Consider the following 22,246-nt stretch of genomic DNA (forward strand, 5'->3'; position numbering starts at 1 on the left):
CCGAATGACCCCCCCCCCCCCCCTCCACTTATTTATACACTCCTGGGCAAAAAAATGGGCCAAGCCCAAAATGTCAAAATATTTGGCTTTTAATGGTCTTAAAACAACAAATCATTGGTCAGAAAATTAGCAAGAATTAAACAAATGCACCCCTGAGACCTCCTGTGCCACCACTTGCTCGTTTACTTTTGCTGCAGTGAACTGTTTGGGGAAAAGCTAGAAACCGGGAAATTCACTTATACAGTAGACAAATTAACAAAATGTCAAATAAAAGAGTCATGTTTTGTATTTGGTTGCATATCATCTGCATGCCATGACTTACTGATGTCTGTGACCTATCAACATCATCAGAGTCTGGATATCTTATTTTCAGGTCCTACAAGCGATACAAATACTCTTTGCATTTGAATGGATCTCTATGGGAATTGGGGGGTGGGACTAGATTCAGCTGTAAATTATGCTGATACAGTATGGAACACATTTGTTGGCTAAATGGCTTTAAGTCATCAAGGGTCCGAGGTATCAAATGAGCCTAAATCCACCGTGCTGCTGCCAGATATGCAGTAAAGCATTGTTTCTCCTGAATATTTTTTCCAACAGGAAAATTAATCAGGAGAAACAATGCTTGTAGTATCTACTGCAGCAAAAGTAAACGAGCAAATGGTGGCACAGGAGGTCTCAGGAGTGCATTTGTTTAATTCTTGCAAATTTTCTGACCATTAAAAGCTTAATTTTTTGCCATTTTGGGCTTGGCCCATTTTTTTTTGCCCAGGAGTGTAGACAATTATTTTGTCAGTCAATTTATCTATAGTGAATGAGGCGTAATCAAATCTGCTTTCTGTTTTGTCATTTTATCACTATCCATCAATTATTTATGTAAAATATTTAAGTGGAACATTACTGTCCTTTGCCTTTGTACTCTTCTTGAACCTTTAGGCCCATAACAAAAAGTGCCTTAATATCTCCTATACAGTTTATGTAAATTCATTAATTATGCAAATTTTGCAGTAAATATTTGAATATAATCAAAGATGTTATTTATTGAATATAATAATCAAATTAATTTTTTTTCTTCCAGTTTACAGCTCTAGACCACATTTTTTTGAAATACAGGCCTACCACGATATGTCATGATACTTCTTTGAATAGCAGGTGGCTTCTGGCTTGAAGTTAAGCAAACTAAACTATTATGAATTGGCCTAAATGGCCTTCCCACTACATACAGTATAAACTGAAATAATTCTGTACAGTAAGTAGAGTAGTCAATATGGAAATATTATTTTAATAAGGCTTGGGATGAAATGTACTTTGTCAGTTACAACAGGGTTTCTGAAGATCACTGTTGCTATTTTTCAGAATATCATTTTTGATTGATATGCTCTAATAATGTCCTGGTGTATGACATTATTGAAAGCTGTTGTCAAAAAAAAACACATTTAAAGGGGCATCTGTTGAGTGTTTTCAGAGAAGCTTCCTGTTAGTTGGTTAATGGTTGACCTAGTTCTGTTGCCATATGTTTCCTGGAACAGATTTCTAATGACTTGTTGTAAAGTCAGAACCGTTCTATTTGAGGGAAGACGACTTGAGCTGTCAAAACCTAGTATGTGGTGTGGTGTACTTTTGGATAATGTAGGAATTGTGAGGGTCTTTTCTAACCCTAGAATGGCTGAAACCAACTTACAGGCTAATTGAATGAACAACGAATCGCACATTCTTGCATGACCTACAGAAATGTTCTAATGGCACCATTTTGAATGCTTCCGAGCTTGAACTGGTTTGTGAAATCAATGGTTTGCCTCTGCGTATTATGTTATCCTCATACGGTTTTTAACGGGTTACATGAGGAGTTCTGAGTTATATTACACTTGTATTTTAATTTCTACTAAATGTCATGTGAAAATGTACAGTATCTGCACATTATATATATATATATATATATATATCTGTGTGTGCTTTCTACTCTTCAGTACTGTCTTAAAACATTATGCTCTACTGCACACAATAATAGGAAAGGGGCTGGAATGGAGGCTACCCAGGTATTGCTAGGGAAAATGGCATGGTTCATTCATATATTCTTCCAGCAATGAGTTGTTTGCAACTACATGTGCAATGTTGTGTGCAATGTTTGGACTGTCAAAATGGAAAATATAATGCAAGCATCAATCACAGTCAGGTCAAGAACTTGTACAAGCATGCTGTCGTTTCCCATTTGTTATTTAGATGTGCCTTCTTTTACCTTTATTTTGCACGCAGTCCAGGTCACTAGCCCTACTGTCTTCAAGCTGGAGTATGAAACTGGAGATTGATCTGTAGAACCAGTTATTTGTACTGTTTTGTATTCTGACTTGTGGGTTGTATGTTGTTGTCCAAAAAAAAAACTATCAAAAAAAAAAAATCAACTACAGACACTTAAAAAACAGTAATTGTGAGGTATTTATTGGGAAGATACTTTTTGGGCATTAACTTGTGCTTGTGGCTTCCTCCACCTGACCACTGTAATGTGACAACTGATGTAGGAGGGTTTCTGAGCCATCTTGGAACCTTATTGTCCATGACTATATGTACAGAGCTTAAATTCTCCAGTATTCTGGCTTTGATTCCAGGTCTGACATGCCATGAGGCTCCTCATTAGAAACAATACACTGTCGGAGGGACTGCACTTCTAATTATATTAAGATATACAAGGCCATGTACTTAAGTCATCAAGAATGGAAAATGGCATCCAGTGTCACCTCACAACAGAACAAATGCAGTGCTATTGTGGGACACTTTATATCAAGGCACTTCATGCCATCCTTTCTAATGTCATCAAACTAAAGTTTTCCACAGTAGAAAGAATGGTTTTTAAATATAATTTTTAATAGGCTATTTGTTTTGGTGTTGCTTGGCCTGTATTATATAAAACTGGGCATTTAATTTGGCAAAACAACTTTAGTGGGCTTGATTGCTCAAATGCAGCTGATGCAAGGTCAGATTTAAATTTGCTGTTAGGCAGGTATTGGTGGATTGGTACAGTTGCACGGTGCAAATGTGCAGATATAAGGGGGCTGAAGATTTTGCTATTGTTGTTAATGCAGAGGCAACCATCTGTCAGCAATACCAAAGTACTTGATATGGCGCAATTATGATAAAAATTATAAAAATTAAGTGAATATGTTGTGGAGGCACCCACAAATAGATGCCAAGACAGTAATGTCTTTTTATATCCATCACAGCAAAATAAATAATTTATAATTATCATACAAGTAATCTGTTTTTGATGTTACATGTTGAAAAAGATATATAGATAGACATAACAGTCAAAGTAGAGCACACAAACAGCAAATTAAGCTAGTATATGTTATGTCATCGACTTAGCGATTCCCATACCTCACATCAGAAAAGGGCACCCAGTTAAAGTGAAACTACACTGTTATACATTCAAAATATAGTGATATGAGAGGAAGGGACTACTCAAGGTTACTTGGATTTAGATCAAAAATGTCAAAATACAGTATCATATAGCCTAATTCTTTGTAGCAAACCTCATTTTGAATTTCGTTTTCTTTCAGTAAGGCTTGCCTCTGTTGTACAATTCAGCTTTGTGGAGTGACCAGGATATTGTTGACATTTTCGCCCATCTCAGTCTTTGAACTTTTAGCACTTTCAAAGCCACCATTAACCTTTGTGATTTACTTCACCAGGGACAGTGTGATTTTTGCAGTGTCCAGGTGGTATATTACACCTTCCAGTTCTTAATGAACTCCTTAATGCAAATGGATTTTAACTACACCTTACGCTTTCACTATATATTTAAATTATTATTTGCTGGGTTTACAGTTGTATGTAACAGCAAAGTAATTCAATTCAGTGTTACATTTGGCTGTGTTTTTGATTATGAATCTGTGATATTGCTGCAAATAAAAATTAAATGAATGAAAATTTTATGAACGACTCGATTGTGCTCAATTACATATTCAGTGATGTACACAACTTCATCCCAGACTTTTTTGAAAGCCCCTTGATCTTTATGACCTTTAGGGACACCAATGAGTAAATCAGTGTGAGCAGGTAGCCTATATCATTTCACCTGTACACTACCAAATATACTGTAGCTTAGCCAGCAGCATTATGTTTATGGTCAATTGTAACTGTCATTCTATCTTAGTTTGAATCTGAGACACCGAAAATAGTAGCTGATTTGTGATGGAATGACCCTGTTTAGCTCTCTAGTAATAAGGTTGTGATCAAATCAATAAAGTCAAGTCAAGTAGGAAGCAATAATCAGCAAATTGTATTTTAACAGCACTAATTGACTGCCTTTGACCAGGAATAAGGAGAAAAGGGAATTACATTGATAGTAGGATTGTTTAATATGGGCAGTTGGAAACTGTGTTTTATGCTGCATGAAGAAAGAGGCGGATTTATGAAACATTATGGGGAGTTTGGTGCATGCTAAACTATCACCGCAGGCAACGAAGCACCTGTCTATATTTAGTTTAGTCATCGGCCCTCCTATACTCTACTAAATAGCTAAAGTTCATTAGGTGTGGGTTTGTTTGATATTTGGGTGGGGGACATCTTGGATAAACTAGGCTGCTTCTGGGTGTCATGTTGGTGCTATCTGTGTCTTTCGAGCATTAGACTAAGGTCTGCTATGGTGATCAAAGACCCCATTGTACTTAGAGAAAAGCGAAAGAGGTTTACCTGTTTTTCTGGCTGAATGCACAACCTAGCTCCTAACGTGTCATCGAATCATCCTCCTGTTTAATTGGCCCAATAATTCCCTCCTCCTCTACCTTAGCTAATATGTAGTGAGTGCTCTGGCACAAAACTCTGTGCACCACCCACTCTGTGCTACACTTTGGCTGTGGATGATGTGAGTGTCTGCTTTGCTGTAAAGGACTTTGGGGTCATAAGCAGAAAAGCAGTATGCAAGTGCAATCCAATTTTCATTACTAAGCTGAGAAACCTGCAGTTGGCACCCAGGAAATTACATAAAAAACGGTCTGCTGCACACTCATTTTGGGAAATAAGGCATTTGTGGTGCACACCACCATGAAGACATTTTTCATGGTGGTGTGCACGTACAGCATACACCCCCCCCCCCACATAAAACAAAATTTTAAATAACAACCCATTTGCTCTCATTTGTGTTGTGAATGTAAAACAACATTGGTACAAATTAACCTATTCATTAATTTCCTGATCCCACCGATAATCAACCTTGCTTTAGATTCACCAAGTCTGACTTCAGTCAAAAACCCAAAATGCAATATGGCTCCTTCCTAAAATTGTTCTTTGTCTGAACGAGGGATCTGGGAACATTGATATTCTGTCTCTCAAACAAACAGCACTGGAGTTATGATTGTTGAAAAATGACACTTTACGGAATGATATGGCGCCATGGGATGATATGTCCATTTGGTGCTAAAATCCCTTATTGCACAACCTCACGGTCCTCTGTCAATGTATGTCCAAGTTCAATATTAACATATCAGTTTTGTTTAAAAAAATGTTTTTCCAAAGCTGACAAAAATGGTGGACATAAATCCAGCAAATACAATCTGGTGACTACAATCCCGTCCTTGACTGAAAGAACTGGGTTTGTTTTGTTTCTCAGAAGGATTTTATCTGCGCAAAGTTTCTGAATATGATTGGTCACCTTTAAATGAGGAGAGATGAACCATACTTGGGTCATATATAATGTAATCAGTATCCTCATCCAAGCATGTGAGATGGTGGACCAACGGTTAAGGACAAAACCTCTGTTCTCCTAATCAGCTTAAAGCTAGCTTATTCAAAGGCCTTCTTTCAAACAGCAGCTGCTGCAGACGAGTTTAAGTAGAGGGTGTGACTGCTGGCAGCTCTTGCCGATGCAGAGAGACCGGTTGGTGATTAACAAATGTCAGTAGACTTTGGAATCTGGGGAGCCGAGTCAGATGGCTTTGTCTATGTGCTATGGAGGAAAGTCTCCCAGGTGGCTGGGTCATGCTGGCATTCTCCCCCCCCTCCTTTCACCCTAGGCTGCAGATGTTTTCTGTGCTGAAAAAGGAAGTTCAGACATGCTTTGCATTTTTAGACCCCCTTGTGGAGCTTAGTTGGCAGTTCCGATTTTTCCCCAGTTTGAAGAAGCATTTCTCTTACCCTACATGTCTGTGATATCTTTTTCTGTTCCAAAATATTAAATATATTGTTCCAGTGTATGAAAATTGTGCGCTAGGCTGGCAGATGCAAGGTTTGCTGAGCTGTGCAGGGAGAGGACTTGGGTACATCTGGCAGATAGATTTCTGTCAGCAACTCTCTGGTGACTGATTTTCTGTGATGAGGATCAGATCAGTGGGTCCATGTTGTAAGCAGCCTGGACACCTTAGCAAACATCTCTGTCTCCTAAAATGGCTGCCCCTGAAGCTCTCAGGATTCATGCAGCTCAGAGCTTTTCCCTGTGAGCTGGTGAAACTATGACAGATATCACCCATTAACATGGTTTGACACAGAGAAAACAAAGGTGGGGGATGGTAGACTTTATTTTCTTTCTTGAAATCCATGACATGTCGCCTGGCAGCAAAATGAGAACTTGTTCTGAATTTCTATGAGCTGTTGAAGATCAGGGTGGGGCATTCATAGCGCTGTAACATGACCCAGATGCACAATAGGCAGCTGGCTCCTCCAGGACAGTAGCAGTGTTTGTCCCATGGTCAAATGGACTAGCTATACAGTTTCAAAGATGACACAGCTCATGAACCTTTCTTGCGCATAATCATAGGTACTTATTTTACCTGTTGACTGAAAATGTATTTTTTAATTATTTGGTATTTCAGTCATCAAGTTTAATTGTACATGACCACAGGGTTGTTTTGAAGCTAGCGTGACTTGTCAGGCTGCTAGCATACAGTACAATGAGCCGGACCAACTAGACAATCAAATGTGAAAGAACCCCTCGCTCATAAACTAAGGGCCAGTTACTTCTTCTGATGGGTTACCTTTCAAAGGGATACATTATCTACATTTTTATGGGGGCGACATAGCTCAGGAGATAAGAGCGATTGTCTGGCAGTCGGAGGGTTGCCGGTTCAAACCCCACCCTGGGCGTGTCGAAGTGTCCTTGAGCAAGACACCTAACCCCTAACTGCTCTGGTGAATGAGAGGCATCAATTGTAAAGCGCTTTGGATAAAAGCGCTATATAAATGCAGTCCATTTACATTTTACTGGATATATTACAGTTTATAAACTGTTAATCCTCTTGACTCATGCATACTACACATTTTCTTCTGAATGTGTCATTTTATTATAAAATAGGCTACTAAATCGAATATAGTGATAGATTGTAAATTTTGGAAACATGTACAATGGGTCTGGGTCAGTATAAGCTACAACAGTTGGTCTATAAGCAAGAACATTTTTATGTTCTTGTGGATCTTGCTCATTAAATTAATTTAGGCTGAAATTTTGTGGAAAGAAGAATGGATAAGAGGTTACATGCTGTTATTTTTTCTACATGTACATTTTGGTCTGAACTAGGCTTTGTCACAGGCAACTCTGGGTGAGAAAATATGTGAAAAGTTACTAATGATATAACTTTACTACATGGACAGGGAGTTGATTTCTGCCTTGATACTTATGTTCTGATATAACGTCATTTATATACAAAAACAAATATGTTTATTCTGATTGTTTTCCTCTGGGTTGTATCCATTAGCACAATGGAATATACCACCCTTTTTGTGTCAATCTGGCCAGGCTGACAAGAGTTTGTTGTACCTCCATAGCACCTGCAGTGTGTTTTGAGAAATTATTCCATATTTCACAACATATTGTGCATGAAATTGAAGTTTGGTAAATTAAATTAATGACTTTCATTAAGGTGGCTAACAAATACTGGCGGCAAAATGGAATGGTGACATCAACTTCCTATTTAGAATGCCAATTAGATGCAATAGTACTTTAGGTCATAGGTCCAGATTATACCACCTTAAAATCATGACCACATAATCCTGTATATTTTCGTGGAAACTTTGAAGCACTTTGTGTTCTCCATCTCCCTGTGGATTCAGTAAATCTTATTTTAGAAGGCTTGATGCAATCTGACAGTATTGCCTGATGTAAGTACGGAAATGCTCTGTGCTGTCCAGCTGTGGCTTATCCTAAAGTAATAAAAATGGAACAAATCCATTTATAATCCCTCCTCAGTATTTTTTTGTTTTGTTCTTGGAACAATCATATCCGTTAACGTGCTATAACACCAGAGCTTCATTTTTTCTTTGAATGCCTTGTATTGCACAGTGATGTATTTTATGAGACTCCCTATTGTGGCATTTTGTTTTGTGATATAATGGTACCATGTGTACCCTCCTGATTTTGTAAATTCTTGTTCCTTCTTGTTTACAGCAGTATCCCCTGATTTTCCGGGGAGACCTCAGCAATGGAGGTGCTACAATGCGATGGCTGTGACTTCAGGGCAGAATCTTATGATGACCTCAAGACACATATCCAGGATGTCCACACAGCCTTCCTGCAGCCCACGGAGGTTGGAGACAGGACCCCCTGCCACTCCAGGTCTGACTCCCTCAACTCCCTCAGCCAGGCAGAGGAGGAGGATGAAGAAGATCTGGCAACTCTGAACAATGAGTTTGACACTCCACATGAACAAGCAGGTATGAAGGCTTGTATAGCGTGACTGGTAATGTTCATTATTTGAAAAGGGTGCTGAGAGAAGATTCTACTTATAGGGTAGAGCTACTTATATTTTCAAAATGTTTTATAATTTAATTTCACAAATGTCCAATCCAGAGATTTTTAAAATAAAAAGGTGTGAATTTATTCTTCATATTCATTTTTCTGATGCAACTCATACATGAAACATGAGAGGGTATTCATTATTTATTCATTTTGTATGTTTGGAAATGGTTAAAAATCTTTTAGTTTAATTATTTTTCATGTTGGATTGGTAGCATACTTTTGAATTTCATATATTTTTTGTTGTTTTGCTTGAATTTTTATTGTTTTTTTTAAAACTTGCTTTGAATATCATCCTTGTGCCTTTTGAACCATTATTTTTCTCTTTGTTTTTAGGCCCTCATTCCATTGACTCGGGACAGTTTTCCAGTTCTAGCCAAATGACTCACAACCAAACAGTCAACCAGTCTGCAAATCCTGCAAACCAGTTTTTCCAGTGCAAGTTCTGCATCCGCTACTTCAGATCAAAATCCCTCCTCAGCGAACACACAAAGAAAGTTCATGGTGTTATGGGAGGTGCTTCAATAACTGAAAGTAATTCACCCACTTCCCAGGCATCCAACTTTAATGTCCTGATACAAGATGGTTTCGGGAAAGTGTTCTCCTGTCAGTATTGCACATATAAATCTCCACGTAGAGCCAGGATCTTAAAACACCAAAAAATGTATCACAAGGGTCACATGTTAGACTCTCCAGGGTCCCCATCTGAGGTTGTCACAGAATCTAGTTCCAATGCCCTGTTCTCTGAGGAATCTTGCAGCGATCTGTCTGAGGAGGTAGTAGAGCGTAGTATCTTGGAATCCATGGTTAAGCCTCTGACCAAATCTAGGGGAAACTTCTCCTGTGAGTGGTGTGGCTATCAGACCCTTCGACGAGAGCGTTGGTGTGATCACATGATGAAGAAGCACCGCAACATGGTGAAGATCTTTTCCTCTATCCAGGAGCCGCATGAAGGAGAAGGGAGTATGGGTTCCTGTAAACCACACTCACCTGCTTCACCAAGAACACCCAACTCCAACTTAATGCCCAATAACTTGAGTGGCAGTGAAGGTTCCACAGCTAACACCTCCAATTTCAAGGGATCCTCCGGAAATACAATGCTCACATCCACCTCTGGACAAACAAGCAAGATTTTATCTTATGAGTATACGCAAATGAAGTCCAAGATTCCAAACAGTACAGGCTCCTCCATTTTGTCTGAAAGGTCAAGTTTTGTGATGTCAGATGTGTCCAACTCTGCTGTGGATGAAGACATCATCCTCAATGATTCTGGAAGCAGCTCAGATGATGAAATTGGAGATGAAGGTGATCCCAATGATCCAAACTCAACTGAAGGTTCTGTTAAACAGCTGTTGTCTGAAGAGGATAATAAAATGCTGGAGACGAAAGGGATACCATTCAGGAGGTACATGAATAGATTCCAGTGCCCGTTTTGCTCCTTCCTTACCATGCATCGGCGGAGCATCTCTCGTCATATTGAAAACATCCACTTGTCTGGCAAGACCACTGTATATAAATGTGATGAATGTCCTTTCATCTGTACCAGTCTGCTAAAGTTAGGTACCCACAAGCAATGTCACATGGGGTCATCCTCAGAGTGGGACACTACTGACTTACAGAATGAAAGCCCAGGTGTTCGCATTGAGGGTCCAGTAAATGGAGGAAATAATGGCTCCAAAATCAATGGGAAAAAGTCCAGCCCAGTAAATGAAACAACACAACAGAATCCTCACCGATGTACGATTTGTAGCTTTTCAACAACCACACTCAAAGGTCTGCGCGTCCACCAACAACACAAGCATTCTTACTGTGACAACATGCAAGCCACTAGTCATGAGGGATCATCAAACGAACAGCAAGATTCTGAATCCGAAACATACAATTCTCCAAATTATGTTAAAAAAACCCAGACATCAATTCTTGGATTTTCATCCAAAAAGCACTTGATCAACAAAACTGCAAGAAAGTCCATCAATGACTTACCTTTGGACCTGTCTCCAGTAAAGAAGAGAACCAGAATAGATGAAATTGCCAACAATTTACAGAGTAAAATCAGTCAAAGCAAGCGGCAGGAGGATGCAATAATCAACCTGGAGGAGATGGATGATGATGAAGAGGAGGATGATAATATTGAAATTTTCATGGATGAAGATGATGATGATGATGCTGCAGAAAGTGAACGTCAGATAAAAAATCAGAGCTACTCCTATGACAGACATCATTTACCAGAGGAATGCACCAGTGGAAAAAAGAAGCACAGCCTTCAGTCAAAATTTAGCACAAGGAATATTCCCATCCAGCTAAGTATCTCAGATGATGAGGACAATGAAAATGATTATGGTGCCCCTGTTGAGCCCAAAGATCTTCATGATAGAGGTAGCCTAGACAGCAGAGATGCTTTTCAGGAGAACCTTGATTACAATGAGGATTCCGGCACACTTTTTTACTGTAAACATTGTGAATACCAGAATAAGTCAGCACGCAGTGTAAGCACACATTATCAGAGAATGCACCCTTACATCAAGTTCAGCTTTAGATACATCTTGGATCCAGAAGATCAGAGCGCTGTCTTCCGTTGCTTGGAGTGCTATATTGAATGCAGCACTTTTGATGACTTGAATCAACACTACATGGAACATCACCCTGAAGCCATTAACGCGCTGAACTTCAACCAACCTGATTTGGTTTACAGGTGCCGTTTCTGCTCCTATACCAGCCCGAATGTGCGGAGCTTGATGCCACATTACCAAAGAATGCATCCAACAGTGAAAATAAACAATGCTATGATATTCTCCAGTTATGTGGTTGAAACACCTCAAAAGGGCACAGAATCCCAAACACTGAGAGAGATTTTAAACTCTGGACCTAAAACTTTTTCAGCTTCCACCCCTGTTCCCAGGTCATCAGCTCATTCAAGTCCAATTCACAAAACGCACTCCAAGACACAAGAGTCCGGCACAGAGTCAGAAGCTGGCAAAGAAACCACGGTTAACAATGTTGTGGTCTATGACTGTGACATCTGCTCCTTTGCCAGCCCTAACATGCACTCAGTTCTGGTTCATTATCAGAAAAAGCACCCAGAGCAAAAAGCGTCATATTTCCGTATTCAGAAAACCATGAGGGTGATCTCTGTTGATAGGTCTCAGACTACAAGTAACACTACCTATAACGTGAACACACCCAGTACTCAAAAGACATCTAATGTCAATCCTTTGGGAGCAGATGCAGAAATATACTACTGCAAACATTGTGTCTACAGCAACCGCTCTGTAGTTGGTGTACTTGTCCATTACCAAAAGAGGCATCCAGAAATAAAGGTGACCGCAAAATATATCAAACACGCCCCTCCTACTCCTGCCTTGATGAAACTAATGGATGAGTTACAGATTGCACCGCCGAAGCAGTTCTTAAAACAATTCAGCAACAATGGACTGGATGCTTCTAGCACTGCCCACCCCAGGCCTTGTGGGGAAAAGGGGGAGGCTGAGATGCTGTTCTTTTGTCAGCACTGTGACTATGGTAATCGCACTGTGAAAGGAGTGCTAATACATTACCAGAAGAAGCACAGAGACGTGAAGGTGAATGCTGATCTGGTCCGCAGACACACTGCTGTCGTACGTAGCCAACGAGAGCGGGCCCAAATGATTCAGTCTGGCAACCTGTCTGTCACTGCCACTGTCTCTGAGACCGATAAGACGAGGGCTCTTCGGTCTTTGAAGTGCAGGCATTGCTCTTACTCATCTCCATATGTCTATGCTTTGAAGAAGCACCTGAAGAAGGATCATCCTACCGTGAAGGCCACTGCTATGACCATCTTGCACTGGGCTTATCAAGATGGAATTATTGAGGCTGGATATCACTGTGAGTGGTGCATCTACTCGCATGCAGAACCAAATGGACTACTCATGCATTACCAAAGACGTCACCCAGAGCACAATGTTGACTACACCTACATGGCTAGTAAGTTGTGGGCTGGTCCAGACACCTCTTCCAAGCAGGCAGGAAATTCAGACACTAAGCACTACCAATGCAGAGATTGTGCCTTTGAGGCTTGCTCCATCTGGGATATCACTAACCACTATCAAGCTGTTCATCCTTGGGCTATCAAAGGGGATGAGTCTGTGCTATTGGACATAATCAAAGGTAACCGTTCATCAAATAAATCACGGACAGTAGTTTCTAAAGGACATGTCACTCTGTCCAGTACCCTCAATAGTCATCATCCTGAGCATGATGAGGACTCATTTGATGCTCGAAGATCATCTGAAGAAATGGCCCCTCCTCATCTCTCATTCGCTAGCACCTCAATTGCAAACAACACATACCAGTGCACTGTGTGTCTGTCTGAATATAATAGCCTTCATGGGCTCTTGACCCATTATGGCAAGAAGCATCCAGGGATGAAAGTCAAAGCTGCTGACTTTGCACAAGAAGCTGACATCAACCCTAGCTCAGTTTACAAGTGTCGGCATTGTCCTTATGTGAACTCGCGAATCCATGGGGTTCTCACTCATTACCAGAAGAGGCATCCACTAGTCAAAGTCACTGCTGAGGATTTTGCAGATGATATTGAGCAAATCAAGGACATTAATGAAGGTGATGAAAAGTCCAAATCGCAAAGACAGGGTTATGGTGCCTACAGATGCAAAATGTGTCCATATAGTCATGGAACCTTAGAGAAGCTGAGAATTCACTATGAGAATTACCATAATCAGCCAGCGTCAGACATGTTCAAAACTACTATCACATTTCCTGCCAATAAAGATGACGCAGTTGCTGAATGCAGTGGCACGAGTGTGGCAGAAGCGCAAGACGTGAGTGACTTTCAGCTAGCACTCTCACAGTTCCCTGTTGACAAAGGAGCAAAGCACTCTGTGTTCAGGTGTCAGCTTTGTAAGTACTTCTGCTCCACCAGAAAAGGTATAGCTCGCCACTACCGCATCAAGCACAACAATGTCAGAGCTCAACCTGAGGGTAAGAACAATGTTTTCAAGTGTGCTCTGTGTTCCTATACAAATCCTATACGCAAAGGTCTGGCAGCCCACTACCAAAAGCGTCATGATATTGATGCTTACTACACTCACTGCTTGGCAGCTTCTAAATCCATTACTGATAAGCCAAACAAGGTTGTAGTGCCTGTGTCTCCTCAGGTAGAAGGGCCAGAACTGAGTGAGGAGCTGAGACTGGCTGTAGAAAGGAGAAGGTGCTCTCTCTGTTCCTTCCAAGCTTTCAGCAAGAAGAGCATCGTCTCACATTACATCAAACGCCATCCAGGAGTCTTTCCCAAGAGGCAGAATTCCAGCAAGTTGGGGCGCTACTTCACAGTGGTCTATGCCAAGGAGCCTGAAAACCCAATTGCTGTTGACGAGAAGAAACTATTGGAAGATCAGTCAGAAGTAGAGCAGGAGAAGGATGGAGAGAGACTGCCATTCAAATGTTTGAAGTGCTTCAAGCTGTCCTTCAACACTGTAGAACTGCTGTGCATGCACTATACAGATTACCACTGCAAGGACCTGAAGCGGGACTTCAGTACCCTTGTGAGTCCTACACAGGATGATATCGACTACTACCAGTGTGCTCACTGTGACTTCAAGTTCCTGGGCCTCCCCGATCTCAGCACCCACCTCATTAACCACAATGAGGAGTTCCAGAAGCGGGCGATGCGTCAGGAGAGGAGAAAACAGCTCCTGAGCAAGCAAAAGGGAAATGAACCTCCAGAGATCAAGCTGGAGAAGGTGGGTGAATTTCAGTGAATTGATTCATATTTGTTCTCAAGCTGAAATGGGTAATAGCAGTCTAAAACCTTTGATAAGTTATAAAAAATGTGATGCCTAGCCTTCCCTCAGTATCTTCCACCCCTCGTGTCTGGACTTAGTTTTATTTGTATCTCAAAATTGAGCCTTCAAAAATGAAAGCACTGAGGCGTTTTGAGCGTGTGCAGCTTATGATGCGATGAAAAGTGTTTTTTGCTTTTAAAATGTCAGTGATATCCCCTTGCTAGCAAATTCTCCAGAAATAATTTTTTATTTTTTGTGGGATTGTATTTAGTTTCATATTTAATTTATGGGCCTTCAACCTGTGATACCACTAGTGTTCTTCCCTTTCAGGTTGACAACCATGCAGACAAAACCCCCATTGGCTATAGGTGTAATTTCTGTGTGGAGGTCCACCCAACTTTGAGAGCAATATGTAATCACCTGCGGAAACACGTCCAGTATGGAGAGGTCAAGGCAGGGCACGTGAAGGTAAGCCAAACATTTCCCTGTCATGAGGGCTGCGAGTGTGATGGCAGTTGAAATACAGCTTCAAATTGAGCGTAGTGCACAGAGAGGGTATTGAGACATTCCCAATACCTTTTTGATTGTGGTTGCTACTGCTTTTATTTTTTGGAAAACACATTGGACACACTGTACCTAAACCACTGGATGTAATTGGAAGTTGTACTATTATTATTATTATTATTATTATTATACTGAATCATTCAATCAATAATTTGTTCAAAGAATTAAAATGACCTTGGGATTTTTATGTAAATATTAAGAAAAAACTTCAAACTTAAAGTGCGAATACCTTTGCTGTGTCATTTTTTTGTTGTTTTTTCAGCTACTGCTTTAGCTGCTTTGGCTTTTTCAGCCACCTAATTTTTTTTTTCTTTTTTCTTCCACTTTGGTTATGTCTTGACGTTTGAGTTCTAGCTTTTAGAAAACCTGTCTCTGAAGAGGCCTTTATAATGGGCTGGTGTTCTGTTTCCTGGTTTGTTTATTGCAACAGAGGCCCTGGTTAGACAGTCTTTTAACTTCTCTGGAGCAAATTGTGGTAGTCCTATTGCAAGGGCAGAAGAAAGCACAGCTTTGAGGGCAGTGGGTAACACTTTCAACATTAGTATTCCATTGAGGGTGCCAGGGACCTGGCAGCGAGAAGCGAGCCAAAGGATTTAGTGTCTCAGCTGAAACGGAAGCCAAATGAAGGGCTGTTTCTGTAGGCCAAGCCAGACATTTCAATACATTAGATGGCAATCTTGAAGCTTCTTTATAAAGGCAGTGGCTGCTTCTTAGGACAAGACAGAGTAGGCTGCAAGTACTCTGAAAACCACTGTGGTATAGTGCATCATCTCTGCATATAAGCATTTTGATAAATTATGTTGTAACTGGGCTATTTATATATTTACTGCCAGCAATGTAGAGATGTGTGTGTATGTGTATGCGCATCCTTGCCTGTCTGTGTGCACACGTGTGTGTTGGATTTTATGATTTTTTTGTATCAGTCAATGTTGAGCCTCCTAAAAACATTGGAAAGAATTGCCGTCTACCCTTAGGACTGCCGATGCAAGTCTGGTGATTTCTCTGAAAGCCATTATATATCTTATTTACGGTCCTATCAACTGCAGGGTCAGGCACTTTTTCAGAAATGTCAAGTTTCTTTTAAACCATAAAAAGCAGGTTTGTTGTCTCAGAGCAGCACAGGACTCACTTTGTGCTGAAGGCATTTGCTGTATTTCCTCCTAAGACAAAGAGCAAGGAGGTTGTTCTTGAGTTGGTTGGGGCCTCAGTAAGGCTAATGTGTGGATAATCAACTCCAGGCAAGGGCTGAAGGTCTAGGTTTGTGCCTTGTAGCAAATCAAAGGGCAGCTTCATCTGAAACAAGCATATTATTGGCTATTTGAGCATATGCAGATGAAACTTCTTTTTTCTTTTCTATTTTCAATGTAGGAATTCATGTTCATGGTCAAATGGATGAAAACTATAGCATATCAAGTCTTAAACACAAGCATCCATTTTTGTTTTTAGGTTTGTCTTGATTAAACAACAATATTCATGTTTGTCTAACAGGTTATTTTTTCTTTCTATTCTCATAGCAGGAAGTAACAGAGATGCCAGTTCCTCTCCCAGTGGAAGGCAAGGCTAATGGGGATGAAGCAGATGTGGTCGCTGTGGAACCTGGCCCCGTGGAGATCATTTCAGAGCTCGCTCAGGCCTCTGTCACCCCGTCTCCTGTCGCCATGGAGACAGCGGAGGTGGAGAAAGGGCCCGAGGAGGTGGTGGAGATGAAGGAGAGGCTGGTGGGGGGGCATCCCTGTGGCCAGTGTGACCGCGTCTTCATGTCGATGCAGGGCCTGCGCTCACACGAGAGGAGCCACTCTGCTATGGCCCTTTTCACTCGCGAGGACAAGTACAGCTGTCAGTACTGCCAGTTTGCATCTGCCTTCAGACACAAGTAAGGAGGGGTGCTGTCTTTTTGGGTACTGTGTGTCTGCTCAGAAGATGCACTTCATTATCTTTATTTTAATTTCTTGTGTGCTGCTCCTAACAGCCTCTGTCCAGAGTTAATTACAGTTTTCTTTGCCTTCAGTACTTGTGTTGTATTCTTACTATCTGAATAATTTCCGCTTTTATTCAACTGCATACAATTCTTTATAACAAAATGCTGCTATTAGTTAACTCCAATGAGACTTTCAGACATTTTGATGGAATAATTTATCTTTTGCAGTGTCGACAGACCTGGGCCATATTGAGTTATTGAGCTCCCGTGTGTAACTTGACTGTACTGGATGTGCCCTGGCCTAGAAACAAAATAGTGTCCCGTCATACCACCCACGGGACTATTGTAAAAACTCAAATGTATTCTAGAGCTGCAAGTCAAAAACAAAGAGAAATAGCCTGAGAGAGACAGAGGGAAGCTAAATTAGTTTTGTTGAGTTCATATCTGCATTAAATTCCTGTGTGTAACAATGTCCTGCACGCTGTGTGATTCTCCAGGTCTAGTATGAAGTGAAGCCATGCTTGAAGGTCACTGAAGTGTTTTGCTTTATTGTCACAAAGTTCTCCTGGGGAACTGAACTAAAAAAAAAAATGTCTGACTCTGCCCGTGTCTCTCCTCAGCCTGGATCGTCATGTTCAGTCTCACCATGGTCATCACAAGCCTTTCCGTTGCAAGCTGTGTTCCTTCAAGTCTGCTTACCTGAGCCGCCTCAAGAGTCACCTGTACAAAGCTCATGCTGGTAAAAAAAAATACTCTTTGATAGACTTCTTTCCTACTTGAGTGGCACGCCAATGCTCTCCATTAAAATGGGATGTTATTTTATCCGACGGTGTGTATTTGCATATGTGCCCAGACTTCATCAGTATGTTAGATTTCATTGGGGAAGTCTGGGATTACATTTTAGTTTTCTTTTCTAAATTACTGTAGAACCTGAGTTATGGACTGACCAGTGAACTGAGCAGGATATAATCCTAGAACTAGCATAAGGAACGTTGCCTTTTCAAGCACTTTTAGAGATTCTCTTTGTCATCATCACTGCTGCAGAAAATGTGAAGGTTAAATGTGAATTAAAGTCACGCACCTTATTTCATCCTCAACTGATTTAAAGAATGGAAGTTTTGTGAATGGCCAAACATTGCACTCCTGCTAACTAAACAGAAACTTGAATTATTAGTTTCACTCATATTTTGGGATTTGAACACAATCATATCACAACCTTACTCTTTGATAAGACCTGTCTTTGGTTAAAGACAATTCCCTCAAGTTTATGAAGTGCCCAAACCAGCCTTGCCAGTTCACTTTTTTCTGTCTCTATTTTGCATGATTTTTGTGTCGCTGAGAGGGTAGACTGGGGGACGGTCTGAGCCTCAGTGACTTCACTTTAATACATTTTAAGACTGTCATAAAATTCAAGCAGGTAACATCCTTTGGCAGCAGTAGGAACGCTTTTCTTGGCAGGCATTTGTTTTCTGTGATCTTCTGTGCCTGAACATTTTACGCAAAGCTGTGAGATATTGGGTTAACTATATACCAGGATACACAAATTTCAAACTAAAATGCTTCACATTTTATTTATTGTTTGGCATTAATAGATTGTTCTTTCTATAAATATTTAATGTTTTGATTGAGCTGAAAGTCATTTTTAGACACTGAGTGCTTTATTGTTACATACAGAGTATATAAACAGCATTTGAATTGGAACAATTCAATACTATGGACTGTCATCACTACATTGTACATTTATAATCCTATACTCAATGTGCTTATAAATGGATTTCCCTTAGTCAAAAATAAATGACTACATGTACAGAGTCATTTGGCTTTATCCTTTTAGAAAGTATACATAGTGAATTTGTATTTTTTTTAAATGTGGGTTGGCTGTTGTTCTGTTGTTATTGGAAAAGCATTCATGTAAAAATGTGTTTTTTTTTTTAACAATGTACTATCCTTTTGGTAATGGATTCAACCAAATTCGCAATTATTGAATTCTGGGAGTGAAGAGGATTTCAATTAAATTCTTCACTCAGCATCATGTTCCTTGTCACATCGTTTTAGATATTCCAAAGTATAAACCTCTCCTTTGAGTCCATGTCTGCACATTAGTGCCCACAGAACCTGACATGTGAATGGGGTTTTTTTCATTATTGGGCAGACTGGTGCAAAGTGATTAATTGCCCTACCCTTTTTCCCCCCCTACAAGCTTGTGCCTTGTCTCTGAAAGCTTGCTGGACTTGGAACATTTTAAAGCAGTTAATTCTCAATTATGTTAGGGCGATCTTTTGACTGTACAGAGCAAAAAAAAAAAAGAAAGATCTTTGTAATGGTGATTTGAGTGTTTTTTTCCATGCTGTTTACCAGGTGAAAGCACATACAAGTGCTCGTCCTGCTCCTTCTCCACCATGACCATTAGCCAACTGAAGGAACACTGTCTGAAGGCCCATGGAGAGGCCCTCACCCTCACCAAACTCCGTGCTGCCACCCAGGCCTTGTTCCGCCCCCATAAGGCAGGCCCAGGCAGTGAACAGACCCTTGTAATCCCTGAATCAGATGGTGAGTGCCTCCATTGTTTCACAAGAGATACGAAAACTCCACAGGTTTTGTCCACAAACCAGGGACGCATATTTTTATGCCAGTCTTCAAGCAGTTTGATTTCTTTCATATAATTGTGAATTGTGTATACTGTCAAATCTTGGGCTTATTGTTGAAAAATCCTTGAAAAATATCTGCTTCTTAAATGTACTGAAGTACACATTTAATGCTGTTGTACTACAATAACCCTGAATGTTGGCCAAAAGTGTGTGGACACCTGACATCCAACATCTCATCCAAAATTATGGGCATTAATATGGAGTTTGTCCATCCTTTTCTGCTATAACAACCTCCACTCTTCTGGGCAGGCTTTATACTAGATGTTGCAGCATTGCTGCAGGAATTTGCTTCTATTCAGCCAGAAGAGCATTAGTGAGGTTGGACACTGATTGGGCAATTATGCATGGCTCACAGTTGTCTTTCCAATTTATCCCAAAAGTGTTGGATGGGGTTGAGGTCAGGGTTCTGTGCAGCCCAGTCAAGTTTTTTCGCACCGTTCTCGACAAAACCATTTCAGTGTGGACCTTGCTGTGTGCCCGGGTGCATTGTCATACTGAAACAGGAAAGTGACTTCCCCAAGCTATTGGGGAAACACAGAATCGTCTAGAATGTGATTGTATGCTTTAACATTAGGATGTGTCTTCACTGGAACTATGGGGCCTAGCCCAAACCATGAAAAACAGCCCCAGACCAAGGGGTGTCCAGATACTTTTGGTCATATAGTGTATGTACGGCCAGCAGAGTGGAACAGAAGAGCTTAGGCAAGTGTATCCAGTTTGACACAAACAGTCATAAGTGGATGTGGAGTGGGTGCAATCAGTGACCAAGAGCTTTAAAGTGTTGTTTTCTCTTTTGTTTGGCTCTTTCTCTCTTCTTCCACAGTCAGTCCTTTTTTTTGCTAATCGTTAAGGATCCCCACGGAGTGCTTCTTTTTGGGTTCATCATGTTTAATTGCTCTTTGACAGTTGGACCCCATTAGATGTTTTTGTAACATATATCAGTGTCCTTTCAATTTATTGTGCACACTGTTTCATCTGTCTTGATCCATTTTGTCCTGACTTACTCTGGTAGTTTAGATCAAATATCAGTGCTATTAAAGTTAAGTGATTATGTTTAACTTCACCATTACAGTTTCTCTCTGAAAATGAAGTGCATGATGCACATTTAAAAAAATGTTGTAGACAAGTGATTGCCTTCACATTTTTATGAGGTGCTAACTTACTACTGGTTCTTCTTGACATTTTATGCTCTTCTGTTGAAGTCGGAAGAGCAGATCTAGGCTCTATGACATTAAACTTTGCTAACAGAAACAAAATGTTACAGGCTTTCTTCATTTTTTGTTCAGTATGTAACCAAGAATATCATTAAGGCTACATCATAAGTCATCATATTTCTGTCGCTACAGGTGGGTATAATCAAAAGCATATAGCAGATGGGGAGATTGTGTATTAAAAGTTCTACCCATCAAGTTGATGGCCCCATAAACGAACAAGAGTGGGTGATACTTGGCAACTACTTACCATTCCTTATAGTATAAGAGGAACCAGGGCACACAGGACATACAGTCCTTTTTGAAATACCCTGTGTAGGGAGGGCAGAATAAGCACTGCAAAGGGCTGGGGAGCAACAGTTTCTTCCCTCATATTCAAAATCCAGGGTAAATGGAAAAGGTAAGGCAGATTTGGTATATTTTCAGGGCCTGTTGTTGGCGTGTAAAGGTGTTTTTTTTCACTCTGCTGTCCATCTCGCTTCAGAACCAGCCTACTTGGAGCCCCCAGATGTTCAGCAGCAGCTTAGTCACTATCAGCTGGCGTCACGGAGCCAGGCCACCTCCAGCCCCCCTGATCTGTCCGGGGTTGAGCCTCGATTGGACGGCACTCTCACCTGTGAATTCTGCGAGTTCAGCTCTGGGTACATGCAGAGTCTGCGCAGACACTATCGAGACCGCCACGGTGGCAAGAAGCTCTTCAAGTGCAAGGACTGTTCGTTCTTCACATGTTACAAGTAAGAAAATGCTAGTCCCGAGGGCACTGCTGGTTAACCTCCAACCCAGCTGCTTTCCCAGCTTTCATTGAATCGTGAGCACACTAGGGACGTGGGGAATCCTTGGGAAGACAGCTAAATTGGTCCAATCAGGACATTATTAGACTTAAGTGGTTAAATGCTGGGATGCAAAGAGCACCTGCAGACACTGGGTTTCCAGGTTGTGCAGCTCAGCCCTGGATGCAGTGTAACTGTTTATTTATTGAACATGCAATGAGGAAAAACTTTCGTATTTAGCATTTTTATATGCTACCGGGAGCTGAACTGACTTGTTGTCCTCCTTAGCAAAATAAAGCGTCATGAAATTTTTAAAGTGGGGGACAGCTGTGCATTTTAACCTAAACTCTTGGGTCTGTCTGTGGCAAACCATGTGAATACAGTCAGTTCACATTACCTCTTTGCTCTAGTCCGGTATCTTAAGGTCAGTGCCCCTGTGTACCTTTGTCAGGTCAGCGTTCACCATGCACGTGGAAGCAGGACATGTCAGCACCCCTGAGGAAGGCCCCAAAGATTTGCGCTGCCCCCTCTGTCTCTACCACACCAAGTACAAGAGCAATATGATCGACCACATTGTCCTGCATCGTGGTAGGTCACCAATTTTCTTCAGTATGGAATAACATATTATATTCTCTGTATGCC

The 22,246-nt window shown here is 40.8% G+C and overlaps 1 protein-coding gene across 3 annotated transcripts in view; it reads left to right on the forward strand.

Annotated features, from left to right (window-relative positions):
• The window catches only part of znf462 (zinc finger protein 462), a 43,211-nt gene that overhangs the window by 14,863 nt on the left and 6,102 nt on the right, over window positions 1-22,246 (forward strand). Inside the window, exons 2-9 of one of the 3 annotated variants that reach the window (XM_064306876.1) lie at window positions 8,369-8,634; window positions 9,053-14,451; window positions 14,824-14,961; window positions 16,572-16,930; window positions 17,596-17,714; window positions 19,334-19,525; window positions 21,319-21,568; window positions 22,056-22,192. In XM_064306876.1, the coding sequence (XP_064162946.1) occupies window positions 8,403-8,634; window positions 9,053-14,451; window positions 14,824-14,961; window positions 16,572-16,930; window positions 17,596-17,714; window positions 19,334-19,525; window positions 21,319-21,568; window positions 22,056-22,192 (6,826 nt within the window). In that variant the 5' untranslated portion in view covers window positions 8,369-8,402. The remainder of the gene's footprint in view (window positions 1-8,368; window positions 8,635-9,052; window positions 14,452-14,823; window positions 14,962-16,571; window positions 16,931-17,595; window positions 17,715-19,333; window positions 19,526-21,318; window positions 21,569-22,055; window positions 22,193-22,246) is intronic. The other 2 variants (XM_064306878.1, XM_064306877.1) reach the window with 2 other exon arrangements.

This window comes from Anguilla rostrata, chromosome 14, assembly GCF_018555375.3.
Source record: "Anguilla rostrata isolate EN2019 chromosome 14, ASM1855537v3, whole genome shotgun sequence".
In the NCBI taxonomy this organism is placed as follows: domain Eukaryota; kingdom Metazoa; phylum Chordata; class Actinopteri; order Anguilliformes; family Anguillidae; genus Anguilla; species Anguilla rostrata.